Raw genomic sequence first — 17,589 nt, 5'->3', positions numbered from 1 at the left:
ATGGATCTGACTGTATGAGTGAGCAGTGAGTTCTGGATTGTTTTCCTTCATCTTGGCCTGTAAATTGTAACCACGACATATATTTTTCTATTTTCAGTTCTGTCGACAAATCATCAGAGTCGTTGAGTATAGGGAACGGAGATAACCTGCAACAGGTAAGTGAAAAAGCGCCAAAGAGGTGGAATAGAAAGTTGTATACACATTATAGATCCATTATGTGGTGTGTATCGAAGTCTGTGTGCCTCTCTTCCTGAGACTCTATATGGGGGGGAGCGGGGGTACATAATGGTTCGGTTCATGTCATAGGAGTGAGAAATCGGTGAACGCACTACCCCCTGGACCACAGTGCCTACAGGAGTAAGCCCGTTTGGAACAACGGCCTTTCTGCCTTCTCCAAAAGATGTCGGTATACACTGCTTTTTTTTTTTGCATTCACGTTTTTAAAGCTTTCTGATTAAAGGTTGACTTAGAGCCCATTTACATGCAGCAATTATCCCCACATTCGTTACAGAGGGTGACGTTCGGCTGATTTTAAACACTGGATTGTACAAACCCTTGTTCCCAATAGATGTCAAGCTAATCTGCAGATGGTCCTTTAAGGGTGCCTTCACATGCCACAGGTTTTATTATAAAAATTTCTACACCTGAAAATCGGCTCAATTAGTCTGAATGGGATTGTTTTGGTGACAAACCCATTATTTGCCTCAAGCCCTATTCAAATGACTGGAACAGATTTTCAAGCTTATACACTTCTGAAAAAGAATCTGCCATATGTAAAGGCACCTTTTACGTAGACTGAGGAAATTATTGGGGATGAACATTCGTACAAGCGCTCATTCCTGATAATTGCCCCATGTAAATGTGCCGACAATTACTAGAAAAATGAGCAAAGCACTCATTGGTTAGGTTGTCATTTATGCAGCACATTGTCCTGTGTAAAGAGCTACAAACAGTGACTGTACAGGAGTACAGAATGATCGCAGTACTGATCATTCATCCCCATATACAGAGGATGACTTCTGCATGTAAATAAGCCTTTACTCTGTACTGTGATTTGAATATTCACAAAATAGAAGGGGATCAGCTTAGGAGCATTGCATTGATAAATGTAATGATGCCATCCCAAGTCACACTCCTGGGATAGCATACGGAAGGTGCACTGCTGTAGTTGAGTTCCCACCTCGTACTCCTCCCTGATCTGACTGAGCACATGGACTGAGACTGTCTGCTGTTTTAAAAGTGCAAACAGAAAGGAAGTTGGGCAGCACGGTGTCTTGCAGCGCTGGGGTCCTAAGTTTGAATCCGACCAAGGACAACATCTACATGAAGTTTGTATGTTCTCCCTGTGTTTGCGTGGGTTTCCTCCGGGTGCTCCGGTTGCCTCCCACACTCCAGAAGATATACTGATAGGGACCTTGGGATATAGTAGCGCTATATAAGTGCATAAAATAAGTTACACTCTAGACGGGGACCAGTATACATGGAGTAACTTCAGAAAATAATAAGTTGCCTAAAATATTCATATAGATTATTAAAGGGGTTGGCCCACTTTGGACCTTGATGGCCTATTGCTAGGATATGTCATCAATGTCTGATTGGTGCAAGTCCTACCTCTGGGACCCACTCCTATGTCCAGAACAGGACTCCAAAAGTGTAGGAAAGCATTTGTGGCTTGCTCTCCATTCATTGCTGTGGGACTTCCGAAAATGGCCGAGCAAGCGTGCCCAGCTATTTTTAGAGGTCTCATAGTGGTGAATGAGAGTGTACTGCGCAAGTGCGGCCACCTTTCCATTCACCGCTGTGGAACTGCCAGAAGACTGAGCCAATGCTCGGCTATTTGCAGAACTCTCATAGCAGTGAATGGTGGGTGACTGCGCATACACAGCTGTGTTCAATTGGGGGTCCCGTTCTGGAGAGACGAGCGGACTCTTTTCTAAGTATAGGTGCAGGTTCCAGTGTGGGGCCTGCTCCTATCTGATGTCCCAGATAGGACCGCCTCTTTTAATATGTGATAAAACAAATGTCTGATGGCAGTGCCCCCTTAGTTGTCTACTCTCTTTATTATTGATGGCCAATCCTCTGGATAGTTCATCACTGGCACCAAAGCTTACATAGCTCCATTCGTTGTGTAGTAGACAGAGCTGGTTACTGCAGCACTGCCCCCCATTGAGGGGAATCGGAGCAGCGCAGCAGTTACAAGCTTCAGCCAGTACACAATGGATGTAGCTGTGTATTTCCGGCACCAGAGCTACTCTGAAACATCTGAACAATCTGATTTTGATGGCATGTCCTGAGGATTGGCCATTGGTGGTAATGAAGTGGACAACCCTTTTAGGGTACATGCACACGTTCAGGATTCATGTGCATAGAATCTGCACTGAAATCCACAGGTGTTCGCAGGCAAATCTGTGCAGTCAATCCACATGTGGATTTTACTAAGTGAATGAAGAAAATCCGGTAAGGGGAAAAAAAATTGACATGCTGTGGATTTTAAAATCCGCATGGAAAAAAAAATCTGCATCCCGTCCATTGAGAATTTCCAATTCTCATAGAATACAATGTACATGACCTACGGTGCGTATTTTCCGCACGCACTCCTGATCGTGTGCATTTAGCCTTAATGTAAAGTGTAAACTAAGTAGCATTTTACTGTTGCCTTGCAGCACTGGGGTCCTGAATCCAAGGCAACATCTTTTTGAATTTCATATGTTCTCCCCATGTGTGGGTATTGGCTTCCAATGAGTTATGCAATGACAAGGACTGATGTGGATAGTTCATGGTTATTTTTTTAAATCCACAGATATTACCAAGTGACACCCCATCACCTCCGCCAGGTTTATCAAAACCCAACCCCACTGTCCCCATCAGTTCAGCCAATCACAGTGCAAGGTCTCCTTTCGAGGACGCTATGACAGAATCACAGTCTCTATTCTCAGACAACTTCAGACACCCTAACCCTATCCCCAGTGGTCTCCCTACATTTCCCAGTTCCCCACAGACATCCAGTGAATGGCCCACAGCTCCAGAACCTCAAAGTCTTTTCACATCAGGTATCTATAATTTCTTTGGCCTTTTCAGTAAAAAGTCTTGACAGTCTGATGCAGTCACAGTAGTGACACAGCCCAGGTAAAATGTACATTTGTTTTCCTTTTTTTTACCCAGAAACTATTCCGGTCTCCTCATCCACGGACTGGCAAGCAGCATTCGGCTTTGGCTCTTCTAAGCAGCAAGAGGATGACCTAGGTTTTGATCCATTTGATATCACCCGCAAAGCCTTAGCAGACTTGATTGAGAAAGAACTCTCTGTCCAAGACCAGTCTGCATTGTCACCCACATCTCTTCAGAACCCTTCTCCTCACACTACTGCCAAAGGGCCAGGCTCTGGCTTCCTTCACCCAACCACAGTCGCCAATGCCAACTCTATCTCTAGCACCTTTCCCGTCTTGCCACAGAGGTTCCCACCGTTTCAACACAGAGCAGTTTATAACTCGTTCAGTTACCCGGGCCAGGCAGCACGGTATCCGTGGATGGCCTTTCCACGCAATAACATCATGCACTTGAACCACACAGCAAATCCAACATCCAACAGTAATTTCATGGACTTGGGTCACCCTTCTCAACACAACACAGGCCTAGGAGGGATTCCCATTTCAGGTAGGTTGCACCTAAGTCTTTGATTACAGGGGAACTCCTTGAGGATGTTAAGAATTTGTTGGTTATCAGTTTGGGATTGTTTTTATTACCAGGCCTTTCAATGTTCACAGAAAACCAAGGCACTTGACTCAACTATGGATGAAAAGTATCCATACAATATCCAACAGTTTCACCATTAATTATAGGTTCTCAAGTTTTCTTTCCTTTCTTTTGCACACTCCGATGGAAATGTCAGATTGCTGCAGAACTCAAGGTTCAGTTATTCCTCAGGTAGACATGTAAATCATTACTCGTGTGGTCTGTTTAGACACTGGATATTACCACAAGAGGATGTAAAAGTGCTTCCCCTAAAAAAGGCTCTGAGGCTACTTTGGGTAGTGAACTTTTTGGTGAGAGATGGTTGACTTCTAGGTGTTCCTCTACAATGCACTCAGACATTTTGCCCAGCTCACAGACTGAGAGGGGGCGCATCACTGGACTAAGAGAAACAGGATGTTCATTTCAATGAATTGCCCTCCACCTAGGCTGTTCCTTTCTGTTAGGTGGCAGTAGGAGCAGTGGTTACATGAGGGCATGCGCAACAAACACGCTCTGGACGGCCTAGACAAACCACTAGTAAAAAGGATTGTTTGATCCCCGGAAAAGCATGATTATTGTTGTCCAGCATACAGACACAATCAAGAAACTTGGACTGCTACTGACTGGAACCATATTGTCTTTAGAGACAAATCCAGGTTCTGTTTGAGTTCCAGCGATTCGAGTATGGTGGCCTAGTGGTGAGCGCTAAAATCCAGCCTTTGCTATGCAATGATGCAATGCCCCAACTGCTGGTGTGAATATCTGGGGAGCCATTGTGTAAAAGTCACTCTAGTAGTGTAATCGCTTATATACATCATCCTTACATTCATACACACACAGTTTAATTTGATTCCAAAGTTCCTTCTTGGTGTGTTTTTATTTAATTTTTTTGTCAGTGACTTTTTATATGGTCCTTGAAAAGCTTTTTGACCACAATTTTAGAGCTAATAATTGGTCTATAAGCCAGTTGAGCCTAGAGGCTCACATAGCAAAATGACCAGGCTGTGCAGAAGTATGGGATCTTGGGGACATACTGCTGCCAAATTCCAGTCCAGTGGTCGAAAATTCACTATCGTCCAGGTTGCTTGTTCTCAATGAAATCTGCCAAAAATTCAGTGGGTGTATGAAAGTTTTTTTTCTAAAAGCTCATGTACATGTTCGCAACTTTTTGTTTGTTTTTTTTACTGCTCCAATGGATCAAAAGTGAAAATGAAGTACTTTTCTAATGGGTCTTAATGAAAACTCCTGTTTTGTTTCTACAGCACCGAGTCAGATCTATACATCTCCAACTAATGACAAAGTACAGTACAGACCAAAAGTTTGGACACACCTTCTCATTCAAAGAGTTTTCTTTATTTTCATGACTATGAAAATTGTAGATTCACACTGAAGGCATCAAAATTATGAATTAACACATGTGGAATTATATACATAACAAAAAAGTGTTGAAACAACTGAAAATGTCATATTCTAGGTTCTTCAAAGTAGCCATCTTTTGCTTTGATTACTGCTTTGTACACTCTTGGCATTCTCTTGATGAGCTTCAAGAGGTAGTCACCTGAAATGGTTTTCACTTCACAGATGTGCCCTGTCAGGTTTAATAAGTGAGATTTCTTGCCTTTTATAAATGGGGTCGGGACCATCAGTTGCTTTGTGGAGAAGTCAGGTGGATACACAGCTAATAGTCCTACTGAATAGACTGTTAGAATTTGTATTATGGCAAGAAAAAAGAAGCGAAGTAAAGAAAAACAAGTGGCCATCATTACTTTAAGAAATGAAGGTCTGTCAGTCCGAAAAATTGGGAAAACTTTGAAAGTGTCCCCAAGTGCAGTCACAAAAACCATCAAGCGCTACAAAGAAACTGGCTCATATCTGGACCGCCCCAGGAAAGGACGACCAAGAGTCACCTCTGCTGCGGAGGATAAGTTCATCCGAGTCACCAGCCTCAGAAATCGCAGGTTAACAGCAGCTCAGATTAGAGACCAGGTCAATGCCACACAGAGTTCTAGCAGCAGACACATCTCTAGAACAACTGTTAAGAGGAGACTGTGGCCTTTTATGGTAGAATATCTGCTAGGAAACCACTGCTAAGGACAGGCAACAAGCAGAAGAGACTTGTTTGGGCTAAAGAACACAAGTAATGGACATTAGACCAGTGGAAATCTGTGCTTTGGTCTGATGAGTCCAAATTTGAGATCTTTGGTTCCAACCACCGTGTCTTTGTGCGATGCAGAAAAAGTGAACGGATGGACTCTACATGCCTGGTTCCCACCGTGAGGCATGGAGGAGGTGTGATGGTGTGGGGGTGCTTTGCTGGTGACACTGTTGGGGATTTATTCAAAATTGAAGGCATACTGAACCAGCATGGCTACCACAGCATCTTGCAGCGGCATGCTATTCCATCCGGTTTGCGTTTAATTGGACCATCATTTATTTTTCAACAGGACAATGACCCCAAACACACCTCCAGGCTGTGTAAGGGCTATTTGACCATGAAGGAGAGTGATGGGGTGCTGCGCCAGATGACCTGGCCTCCACAGTCACCGGACCTGAACCCAATCGAGATGGTTTGGGGTGAGCTGGACCGCAGAGTGAAGGCAAAAGGGCCAAGAAGTGCTAAGCATCTCTGGGAACTCCTTAAAGGGAACCTGTCATGTGGATATTTGATTATAATCTAACTAATTATATACAATCATTAACTACTAAAAAGTACTTTAGATGTATTCACTTACTGGTGTGACAGATGGTTACCTCATAATATACACACAAAGATGCCACATGCTAATGAGCTGATTCGAGTCCGGCGTGAGGTCATCAAATCCAGCGTATATTTAATTCAGAGCTATGGCCACTCCCCTGCCCACCTGCTGCTGATTCCTATGGAAACAAACTGTCACTCAGCAGCAGGTGGGCGGGGAGAGTCAGGGGCTCATGAATATTCATGACTCATCATTATCAGCTGGAGCTTTTCAATACAAGATGTTGGCAGATTGACTGGGTCAATTAAAGAAAGTGACCCAGCATTTTGATAAGCGAATCAGTTACTTAGTTAGGACACCATAAAACTGGTGACAGGTTCCCTTTAAAGACTGTTGGAAGACCATTTCAGGTGACTACCTCTTGAAGCTCATCAAGAGAATGCCAAGAGTGTGCAAAGCAGTAATCAAAGCAAAAGGTGGCTACTTTGAAAAACCTAGAATATTACATATTTTCAGTTGTTTCACACTTTTTTGTTATGTATATAATTCCACATGTGTTAATTCATAGTTTTGATGCCTTCAGTGTGAATCTACAATCTTCATAGTCATGAAAATAAAGAAAACTCTTTGAATGAGAAGGTGTGTCTAAAACTATAAAGGATGTTTTGATGGGGTCCACATTTTGGGGTCAGCTAAGACCTCATGCACACGGACGTTTTTCGGGTCTGCATCGGCTGCGGACCCATTCACTTCAATGGGGCCGCAAAAGATGCGGACAACACTGTTCCACCGTTCCGTGGCCCCGCCAAAAAAATAAAAATAAATACCATGTCCTATTCTTGTCTGTTTTGTGGACAAGAATGGGCATTTCTACAATGGGCCTTCCGTTCCGCAAATTGCGAAAGGCACACCGGCGGCTTCAGTTTTTTGCGGACCGCAAAAAACTGCACGGTCATGTGCATGAGGCCTAAGACTGATTTATTTGTATTTTTTTTTTCCACTTTTTTAAGCGCTATTCCATTTAAAGGGAATGTGTCATCAGAAAATGACACATTGTTTAAATCGCATTTTCATTTTTAACATTTTTGAGAATTTTTATTCTAACAATCAATTTTTTTCCATATCAATGTCTATATTTAAACAAAAAATCCTGCAGTCCCCTCCTTTCTGTCTTTAGCCCATGGGGCTGCCATAAAGCAATTTTTTAAATGCGGTCAAGAACATCTCGGCAAGATGGCAGCTCCCATAATCATGTTTAGCAAATAGTATAAAAAAACTAAACAGATAAGAAAAAAAAGCATTTTTGTCACTATATTGTTTTTTTTTGAAAGTCAATGGGTCTGCAGAAAATCATGGAAAACGGAACAACGGACACGGGACACAACAACGGTCGTGTGCATGAGGCCTTAGGGTCCATTCACACATCCGTCACACAGCGGCAATGTGCGTTCCGCATTTTGCAGACCGCGCATTGCCGGCACTAAGAGAATATGCCTATTCTTGTCCGCTATTGCGGCCTTAGCTGACCCCAAGATGTGTGAATGGAGCTTTATGTAGAGGCCTCTTGGTTCTTGTGTGCTCTAAAATAATCCATAGCCTTTCTAAGAGTTTGTAATTGACTGCCGGAGAGCTGACTGGATTGTATGTGACAGTAAGACAGCAAACACATTCTGTATAGTCTGATCCTGTAGTTCTACTGCCAAACATGCATTTGGTGGATTAGGAACATGTAGACTGTAGAGGACAAATGGAAGAAAGTATAACTGCAGGATCAGTCTATAAGGTTTGTTTGTTGTCTTACCTGCAGGGGTGTTGCTAGGGTCTTAAAACATCAGGGGCACGAGCCCAAGTTATGTCAACCCCTTCCCCCATCCTCAAAACTGAGCTCCTCCACTCAGTCTATATGCACAGCGCCCCCCACCCAGTATATAAACGGCTGTCCCGGGGACAAGAGAAGGGGAGGGGCTGTGGCCACTGCGCCACCAATGAAGAGGAATCTCTCATTCATTCTAATTTCAAATTGAACAGGAGGCGGGAGCTGGCTGCAGAATCACTTAGCCGGCTCCCGACCTCTATGAGCAATAGCTGCGATCTGCGGTAGTTAACCCCTCAGGTGCCGCGGATCTCAGCTACTGCTCATAGAGGTCGGGAGCCGGCTATGCGATTCTGCAGCCAGCTCCCGCCTCCCGCCAAGCCCCCCAGTATTAGACATTGGTGGTGCAGTCCCGCCCCCCCCCCCCCAACCCCAGTATTAGACATTGGTGGTGCAGAGCAGCAGGGACAGTGTGAGCTCCTATTCACAGTATAGGTGCACAGCTCTCCCGCCCACAGTATAGGTGCACAGCTCTCCCGCCCACAGTGTAGGGGCACAGCTCTCTCGCCCACAGTGTAGGGGCACAGCTCTCTCGCCCACAGTGTAGGGGCACAGCTCTCTCGCCCACAGTGTAGGGGCACAGCTCTCTCGCCCACAGTGTAGGGGCACAGCTCTCCCGCCCACAGTGTAGGGGCACAGCTCTCCCGCCCACAGTGTAGGGGCACAGCTCTCCCGCCCACAGTGTAGGGGCACAGCTCTCCCGCCCACAGTGTAGGGGCACAGCTCTCCCGCCCACAGTGTAGGGGCACAGCTCTCCCGCCCACAGTGTAGGGGCACAGCTCTCCCGCCCACAGTGTAGGGGCACAGCTCTCCCGCCCACAGTGTAGGGGCACAGCTCTCCCGCCCACAGTGTAGGGGCACAGCTCTCCCGCCCACAGTGTAGGGGCACAGCTCTCCCGCCCACAGTGTAGGGGCACAGCTCTCCCGCCCACAGTATGCCGTATATGGTGAGGACAGGACACAGCAGCTCTGTAATCTGCCCCCAGGATAACTACAGGATGTTCTTCATAGACCCATACTGAGCCACCAGTGCGGGAATGCTGGTTCATTCACCTACACTAGACTGGCAGTAAATGGAGCTGCTAATTATGTGTTTAGTGTGTCTCTTGCTAAACTCATACGGAGCTGCCTAGCAGCTCCACACTGGTGGCTCAGTGCAGAGCAATGGAGAAAGGTTCGTGGGCAACATGCTTGTAATCCGGGCCCTAGCGACGCCCCTGCTTACATGTAAGATGCACAGGTCTACATCGTAGCTGTATAAGCAAAATAGATTTTTAATTTTATTACTAAGCCGTGTTAAGGTATTTCATTTTTAATGCGTAGTGTCGATTTAAATTGTTGCAAAGGTGAGCATAGGCTTTATTACTACATACTATGAATTTATAAGGATATGTAACTAAAACTCAAATTCCAGTGGAAATGTGTAAGGAAAGTATTAGATGTTTCATTTCCTTTCTCTTGATCTTTGCTCAGTAGTAGCAGTGACCTATAAAAGACTGAGAATAATGTCTTCCTACATCCAGATGACATTTTCATTGTTGCTGTCGGCAGAATTTGGAATGCAATTTAAAATAAGGTTTCTGTGAACGGCCTCTTGTCTAAAGTGCAGAATAATGCATGCAATTGTTCGCTGTAGAAAATGTTCTTAAGAGTCCAGTACCTGCCATTGAGTGAAGGGCCTGGCTATGTGTCGCGAGTTATTTCATGTAACAAATTTTAATGGTGTGACAATGGAACATGTTGCGACAATCGCAAAAAATCCACCTAAGTTGGATTTTCCTGCAACTGTCAAGTCGTAGTCGCTACATGTGGCATGTCACATAATACCATTAAAATACATGATATCAAATGTCTCATGATATGTAGCCATACCGCTTTACGTCGTGTGACTGTCACTGTGTTGCCGGTCCCTAGGGGTTGATCATCACATGGCCACTCAACCACCTAACTGTTCTGCCCGAGCTCAGCTCTGGGAAAAGTACTTAAAGGGGTTGAACCCAGGCATACCCTTATTTTCACCCAGGCAGCACCCCTGATGTCGGCATCGGAGCATCTCATGCTCCGATGCGCTCGCTTGCCCTGCGCTAGATCTCGCAGGGCACAGGCTCTTTTGCTCATCATAACACACTGCCGGGCGTCTCCAGCTCTGATGGGCAGGTTTTAGCGCTGCCCTAATCTGTGTCGGTGATGTCACCGTGCTTCCTGGCAGCCCCATGGAGAGCCCCGGTACGTCACCGGATATCCAAAAAATGCCTTTCCCCTGCGTGATGTAGTGCAGGGCAAAGGAGAGCATCGGAGCATGAACTGCTCTGGTGCTCAAGTCAGTAGGGCAGCCTGGGTGAAAATGGTGGTATGTCCGGGTTCAGCTCTGAACCCAGACAACCCCTTTAACTGTTCTGCCGGAGCTGAGCTCGGGCAGAAGTGGAGGGGAGAGGGCTGCTTTAGTTGCTGATATCTCCTGAAAGGTAGCAGCTAGAAGCATAGAACTGGTCTTGTTTAAAAGCTGGCATTCCATTGGCATTAATCAAAGCAGGAGATATCACTGTTAGAAATAGACTCCAGAATAATTGTGGGTAAAACCTGCTTTCACTTTCAGCTGTATTCACTGCATCCCAATTTCTAACAGTGATATCTTCCCTTGTACTGAAGATATTGCTGTCATTCTGGTATTGAAAGCCTGAAATGTCTGCTTTCAAACAATACAAAGCTGGTACCAAACCAGAAATATGAGCAGCTAAAGCACAAAAAAAAAAAACTAATCCCATAAAATAAAAATTAAAATGTTATGACTGCTAGAACACAAAGGGGGAAATATTATTGGTCCTTCAGGCTAAAATTGTCACTAAGGGGTTAAAAGTGCAATTTTGTCCCCTGAGTTGTGCACCAACAAGATTTACTACAAAAAATCTACAATAAAAAGTGAAATTTTTGGGAGAGTTTTTCCAATTTTAACGGGGCTGTTAGGCCGAGTTCACACGAACGTGTGTGACCCGTGCTGCGGCCCGCAATGCACGATCGCCGGGCCATGCGTCAGCCGCATCGGATCGCGGACCCATTCACTTTAATGGATCCGCCCGTTCCGCAAAAAGATAGGACATGTACTTCCGTTCCGCAAAAAGATAGGACATGTACTTCCGTTCCGCAAAAAGATAGGACATGTACTTCCGTTCCGCAAAAAGATAGGACATGTACTTCCGTTCCGCAAAAAGATAGGACATGTACTTCCGTTCCGCAAAAAGATAGGACATGTACTTCCGTTCCGCAAAAAGATAGAACGGGACGCAACCCCAGGGAAGCACTCCGTAGTGCTTCCGAGGGGTCCCGTTCCGTGCGGCCCTTCCGCAATTCCGGATTTGCGGACCCATTGAAGTGAATGGGTCCACATCTGTGAAGCGGAATGCACACTGAACTGTGGCCGTGTATTGCTGGCCGCAATACAGCCACGGATCACACGCGTTCGTGTGAACTAGGCCTTAGTAGGTTAATGAACTGATGGGCTCAGTCATTACTCTTTTATGGTTGTTTCATCGTCCTACACCTTATCAGACTGCGTACTGGTCATCTGGTGACAGAAGTCATGTCACTTTTCCATAAATCCAAAGTAAGAAGCTGGTTGCAAATAGTGATTTGTGTATTTCTCACTTCTTATTGGTCATACTGTGTTGTTAGAATGACGCAAGGTTTGAAAGAACACCAAACAGCCTCCATGTGTCATAGGCCTTAGTGGAAACCATAACACAGTATATTAGTTTAACTTGGAGTGGTCCTTTAATGAAGTAATGTCCCATTTTACTCAAGCTACTCTTGCAAGTGTCTTTACTGATGAGAATTGTAGGCCTCTAGGCAATTATGCCTCATGTTGACTGTAATAGTAGTAATCTTTATATAGCGCCAACATATTCCGCGGCTCCTTACAATTCAGGGGTTCATGTACAAACAGTCATAAATAACATAGCAACAGACAAGTTGATTACTACAACAAGAGGAATGAGGGCCCTGCTCACAAGAGCTTACAATTTATGAGGGGATAGGGGTGACACAAAAGGTAGAAGTGCTTGTTATGTACGATAGTCCAGCCATCTTGGGAGAATAGGGGAGCAGATATAAAGCCACATGAGCCAGTCAGCAGCCGATTTACGAAGTGCTTCTGGGTGCAGTGGAGCCTCAGCACTGTGGAGGGCTTTGTGGGTGAGGACGAGCAGTTTGAATTAGATTCTATAGTGTATGGGTTGCCAGTGCAATGACTGACACAGGGCGGAGGCATCAGAGTAGCAGTTGGCCAGATAGGTGACCCTGGCTGCTGCATTAAGAATAGATTGGAGAGGGGAGAGTCTGGTGAGGGGAAGGCCAATTAATAGTCAGTTGCAGTAATCAAGGCGGGAGTGGATCAGCGCAACAATGAGTTTTTGTTGCCATAGTGAGAAAGGTGCAGGCAGCATGAGTGGGAGAGAGATTGAATATTGGAGGTGAATGAAAGATCGGTGTCAAGTCACCCCAAGACAGCGGGCGTGCTGCCTGTGTTGCACACAGAGAGGCAGGTATCAGGTTTAGGTAGGTTAGTAGATGGAGAGAACACAAGAAGTTACGTTTTTTTTCAAAGATTAAGTTTTAGATACAGAGAGGATATAATGTGAGAGACAGTCGCTGGTGTTCTGTAATACAGCAGGTGTGATGTTAGGGGATGAAGTGTATAGTTGTGTGCCATCAGCATAGAGATGGTACTGGAAACCAAATCTGCTGATGGTCTGTCCAGTTGGTGCTGTGTACAGGGAGAAGAGGAGAGGGCCTAGGATTGAACCCTGAGGAACTCCAACAGCGAGGGGCAGAGGTAAGGAAGTGGAGCAAGGGAATGATGCACTGAAAGAGCGACCAGAGAGATGGGAAGAACACCAGGAGAGGGCGGTGTCCTTTAGGTCGATGGATTGGAGCATGGCGAGCAGGAGATGGTGGTCTACAGTGTCAAAAGCTGCAGAGAGGTCAAGGAGAATGAGCAGAGAGTAGTTACCGTTGCATTTGTCACTTTGGTGAGGGCAGTTTTTGTCGAATGCAGGGGACAAAAACCAGATTGTAGTGGATCAAGAAATCTGTAAGTGTATGAGGGTCGATGGCCTGTAGGTTTCTGTGCATGTAATAGGTAGGGAAGTGCTGGGATGGGTGCAGATTTGTGAGAGTGAAGGAAAGGATATTGTGGTCAGAAAGCGGGAGAGGAGAGTTATTAAAGTTGGAGATTGAGCAGAGCCGGTAGAAAACCAAGTCCAGTGTGTTAGTCTTTGTGTGTCTGAGAGTTAGAGAGTTGAGAAAGGCCAAGAGAGAAGGTTAGGGAGAGAAGCTGGGAAGCAGATGGGGAGATGGGGCCGTTTATGGGGATGTTGAAGTCTCCCAAGATAAGGGTTGGTATTTCTGAGGACAGGAAGTGTGGCAGCCAGGCAGCAAAGTGATCCAGGAACTGGGTGGGTGAGCCAGGGGGATGGTATAGAAGCGCTACTCTGAGGGAAAGGGGATGGAAGCGCCTGAGGGTGTGAACCTCGAAAGAAGGGAATAAGAGTGATGGAACTGGGGGGGGTGACCTGGAAAGTGCATTGTGGGGACAGGAGAATGCCAACTCCACCACCATGTCTGTTCTCAGGTATGGGAGAAGTGTAGGCTGCCATAGGAGAGAGCAGCAGGGGAAGCTGTGTCAGATTCCTGAATCCAGGTTTCAGTGAGGGCCAACAGGCTAAGAGTTAAAAAGAAGTTTGGAATGTAGAGGAGCTTGTTGCAGACTGACCGTGAATTCCAGAGCGCACAGTTAAGAGGGGAAAGAAGGTGGACAACAAATGTTGATGAGGTTTGCAAGGTTTCTGTGAGAGATGGGGGAGGGGTTGATGTGGGGGCAGGGTGGGCCGGGGTTAGGAGAGATATCCCCTGAAATAAGAAGTAAAAGTAAAGCGAGTAAAATCAAATGGTTGTAGGATTTGTGGGAGAGCTTGTTGTGCTGCACCCTGGCACTCGATGGTTTCAATTGATTAAGGGAGGTGAAAAGAGCATGGGGGGGGGGGGGGGGAGTGGAGGAGAGAGGGGCAGGTGTGGATGGAAGGTAATGGAGGAGGAACAGGGCGGTAAATGTGGAGGTAAAAAGCACATATAAAAAGGACATAGATACAAGGCACATAGTTGAGGAAGAGTGAGAGGATGTGTAGTCCTGATAACCTTCCTGTCTTCTGCCCCGTCTAACTGCCATGTTTAACTGCATGACACTTAGCGATGAAGACACTTTGTGGGAGAAGACCCGTGCATGCACCCCACACCCGTAATCTGTATGCTAATATCTTTAATTGATAGCCTCTAAATTTGTGCCTTTGCAGTTCCCTCCACCCTCCACATTCTCATACTTCAAAGGGCTACTAAACCCAGAATACAAAGAAAAAATAACCATCAAAACAGAACATGCTCCCCTTGCGTGTCTTTATTCTCTCTTATTTTGTCATATATCACAATTGCAGACCATGAAAAGTAAACTAGAAAAGCGGTGCATTGTTCTCTCAAGCTGCAGCCATGTCTTCTCCCACCTCTGATGCTTGAGCAGTGTGCCAGGAAGTTTAGGAGGAGGAGGCTGGGTTTAGTCTGGATAATTGTCTACACAGTGAGCGTGGCTGATTTGTTGGAAGGAATACTACATTCACCAGGACAAATTCCTCTTCTCACGCCTAAATAGTGCCATAGCTTGGCAGATTTGCCTTTAAGCATCATCTGATTTACTTGCATAATTTTAAAGGAAATGTGTCACCAAAAAAATTACCTATTGTTAAAATTATGTTTAACATATTCTTAAAGAATTTTTAATATTTTTACATTTCCATGTTAATATCTATATTTATACAAAAAAACATAAAATCCTGCAGTTTTCTCACTGGCCACGAAGAATAATGGGCACCACTTCTTGGTCTGTACAGATCACTTTACTGCAGTTATCTGCTTATCTATACACAGACTTGCTATCTCATTCTAATCCTGCCTGTAATGATAAGACAGGATCCAGCATTCACAATAGGTGACTGTCAGAGCTTATCTATGCTTTCCTTGTACAATGACCTCTGCACAGGGCACAGAACATGCCTAGTAGACTCTCCCATAGAAGTCAATGAGGTCCCCTCGTGACCACTGTGTCTACTGACCATGGGGCTGCTGTAAAGCAATTTTCTTGATGCTTTTTAAATGCTGTAATGAACTGCTCAGGCAAAATAGCCGCCCACATAATCATACTCAGGAAATAGAATAAAAAAACACTGCAATCAGAAAATAGATTAGAAAAGAAGAATGTGTTACGATCAGGTTTTAACTGGCAGAAAAATATTTTGGTGACACATTTCTTCTAAGGGCTGTTTCACACGAGCGGATGCCGTGCGTGACATCCGCTCCGTGAATGATGGTCAAGACCCGATGGGGACAGCAGAGGCACGGAGCATTAACATGATTGATAATGCTCCGTGCCGCTTTGTGATCTCTTTACTACGAAATCACAGTGACAACTTTATCTCGCTGTGATTTCATAGTAAAGAGATCACAGAGGCACGGAGCATTATCAGTCATGTTAATTCTCCGTGCTTCTGCAGTCCGCAGCGGGTCTTGGCTGTCATTTACGGAGCGGATGTCACGCACGGCATCCGCTCGTGTGAAACAACCCTAAGGGTACATTATCTGGATTGTGTGTACGGATACACAAGACTTGTAATCCAGCTTTCCCACACTGATGGATGTCAGATTTACCTAGACAGACTGAGAAATCTTTCTTGCCTATTTTTAGGTATACTTTACATTCAGGCACCTGGGAAAGCTGGGGAAGACTTTCTGTAGTGTCAGCGCACTATTACTGTCTAGTATCCCTGCATACACACGGGAAAAGATTTTGTAAGAAACTTCTAACCTTCTAGTGCAGGGGCTTCTCAAGTACTTTTTGTAAAGGTCCACATACTTGAATCTGCTGTAGGATGAAGGTCCAAGCTGCAAAACAAAAACAAATATTTTATTATTTTTTACAATAGATCCCACCTCCAAGCCCACCTAATCTCCTTTCTGCTGACCAAACAGTAAGAATGTCCTTTTAGTGCCCCCTAACAATAATGATGCCCCTTTAATGCCTTTCAAACAGTATGATATCCATTTAGTGCTCCACAGAGTACGATACCCCTTGGTGCTCCCACACATTATGATGTTCCTTAGTGACCCTGACACATTGTGATGCCTCCTTATTTCCTTCCCACAGAGTATGAATACCCTAAGTGACCCTTGACAGTTGTAATGCCCTCTTCGTGCCCTCTTCAGAGTAATACCCCATTGTGCCCCTTTCATAGTAATAGTACCCCATTGTGCCGCTTTCATAGTAATAGTACCCCATTGTGCCCCTTTCATAGTAATAGTACCCCATTGTGCCCCTTTCATAGTAATAGTACCCCATTGTGCCCCTTTCATAGTAATAGTACCCCATTGTGCCCCTTTCATAGTAATAGTACCCCATTGTGCCCCTTTCATAGTAATAGTACCCCATTGTGCCCCTTTCATAGTAATACCCCATTGTGCCCCTTTCATAGTAGTAATACCCCATTGTGCCCCTTTCATAGTAGTAATACCCCATTGTGCCCCTTTCATAGTAGTAATACCCCATTGTGCCCCTTTCATAGTAGTAATACCCCATTGTGCCCCTTTCATAGTAGTAATACCCCATTGTGCCCCTTTCATAGTAGTAATACCCCATTGTGCCCCTTTCATAGTAGTAATCCCCATTGTGCCCCCTTCATAGTAATAATCCCCATTGTGCCCCCTTCATAGTAATAATCCCCATTGTGCCCCCTTCATAGTAATAATCCCCATTGTGCCCCCTTCATAGTAATAATCCCCATTGTGCCCCCTTCATAGTAATAATCCCCCTTGTGCCCCCTTCATAGTAATAATCCCCCTTGTGCCCCCTTCATAGTAATAATCCCCCTTGTGCCCCCTTCATAGTAATAATCCCCCTTGTGCCCCCTTCATAGTAATAATCCCCCTTGTGCCCCCTTCATAGTAATAATCCCCCTTGTGCCCCCTTCATAGTAATAATCCCCCTTGTGCCCCCTTCATAGTAATAATCCCCCTTGTGCCCCCTTCATAGTAATAATCCCCCTTGTGCCCCCTTCATAGTAATAATCCCCCTTGTGCCCCCTTCATAGTAATATGCCCCTTGTGCCCCCTTCATAGTAATATGCCCCTTAATAGTAGTAATGCCCATTGTGCTCCCTTCACAGCAGGGTGGATTTGATTTAAATCACTAGT

General features: G+C 45.2%; 1 protein-coding gene across 10 annotated transcripts in view; it reads left to right on the top strand.

Annotated features, from left to right (window-relative positions):
- The window catches only part of CNOT4 (CCR4-NOT transcription complex subunit 4), an 87,461-nt gene that overhangs the window by 51,957 nt on the left and 17,915 nt on the right, over positions 1 to 17,589 (top strand). For all 10 annotated transcript variants that reach the window (XM_044281220.1, XM_044281219.1, XM_044281227.1 and 7 more), the window contains 3 exons: positions 98 to 155; positions 2,801 to 3,050; positions 3,163 to 3,654. In XM_044281220.1, coding sequence (XP_044137155.1) covers positions 98 to 155; positions 2,801 to 3,050; positions 3,163 to 3,654 — 800 coding nt within the window. The remainder of the gene's footprint in view (positions 1 to 97; positions 156 to 2,800; positions 3,051 to 3,162; positions 3,655 to 17,589) is intronic.

Source organism: Bufo gargarizans, chromosome 2 (assembly GCF_014858855.1).
Source record: "Bufo gargarizans isolate SCDJY-AF-19 chromosome 2, ASM1485885v1, whole genome shotgun sequence".
Taxonomy (NCBI): Eukaryota; Metazoa; Chordata; class Amphibia; order Anura; family Bufonidae; genus Bufo; species Bufo gargarizans.
This window is presented reverse-complemented; position numbering and strand designations above follow the sequence as displayed.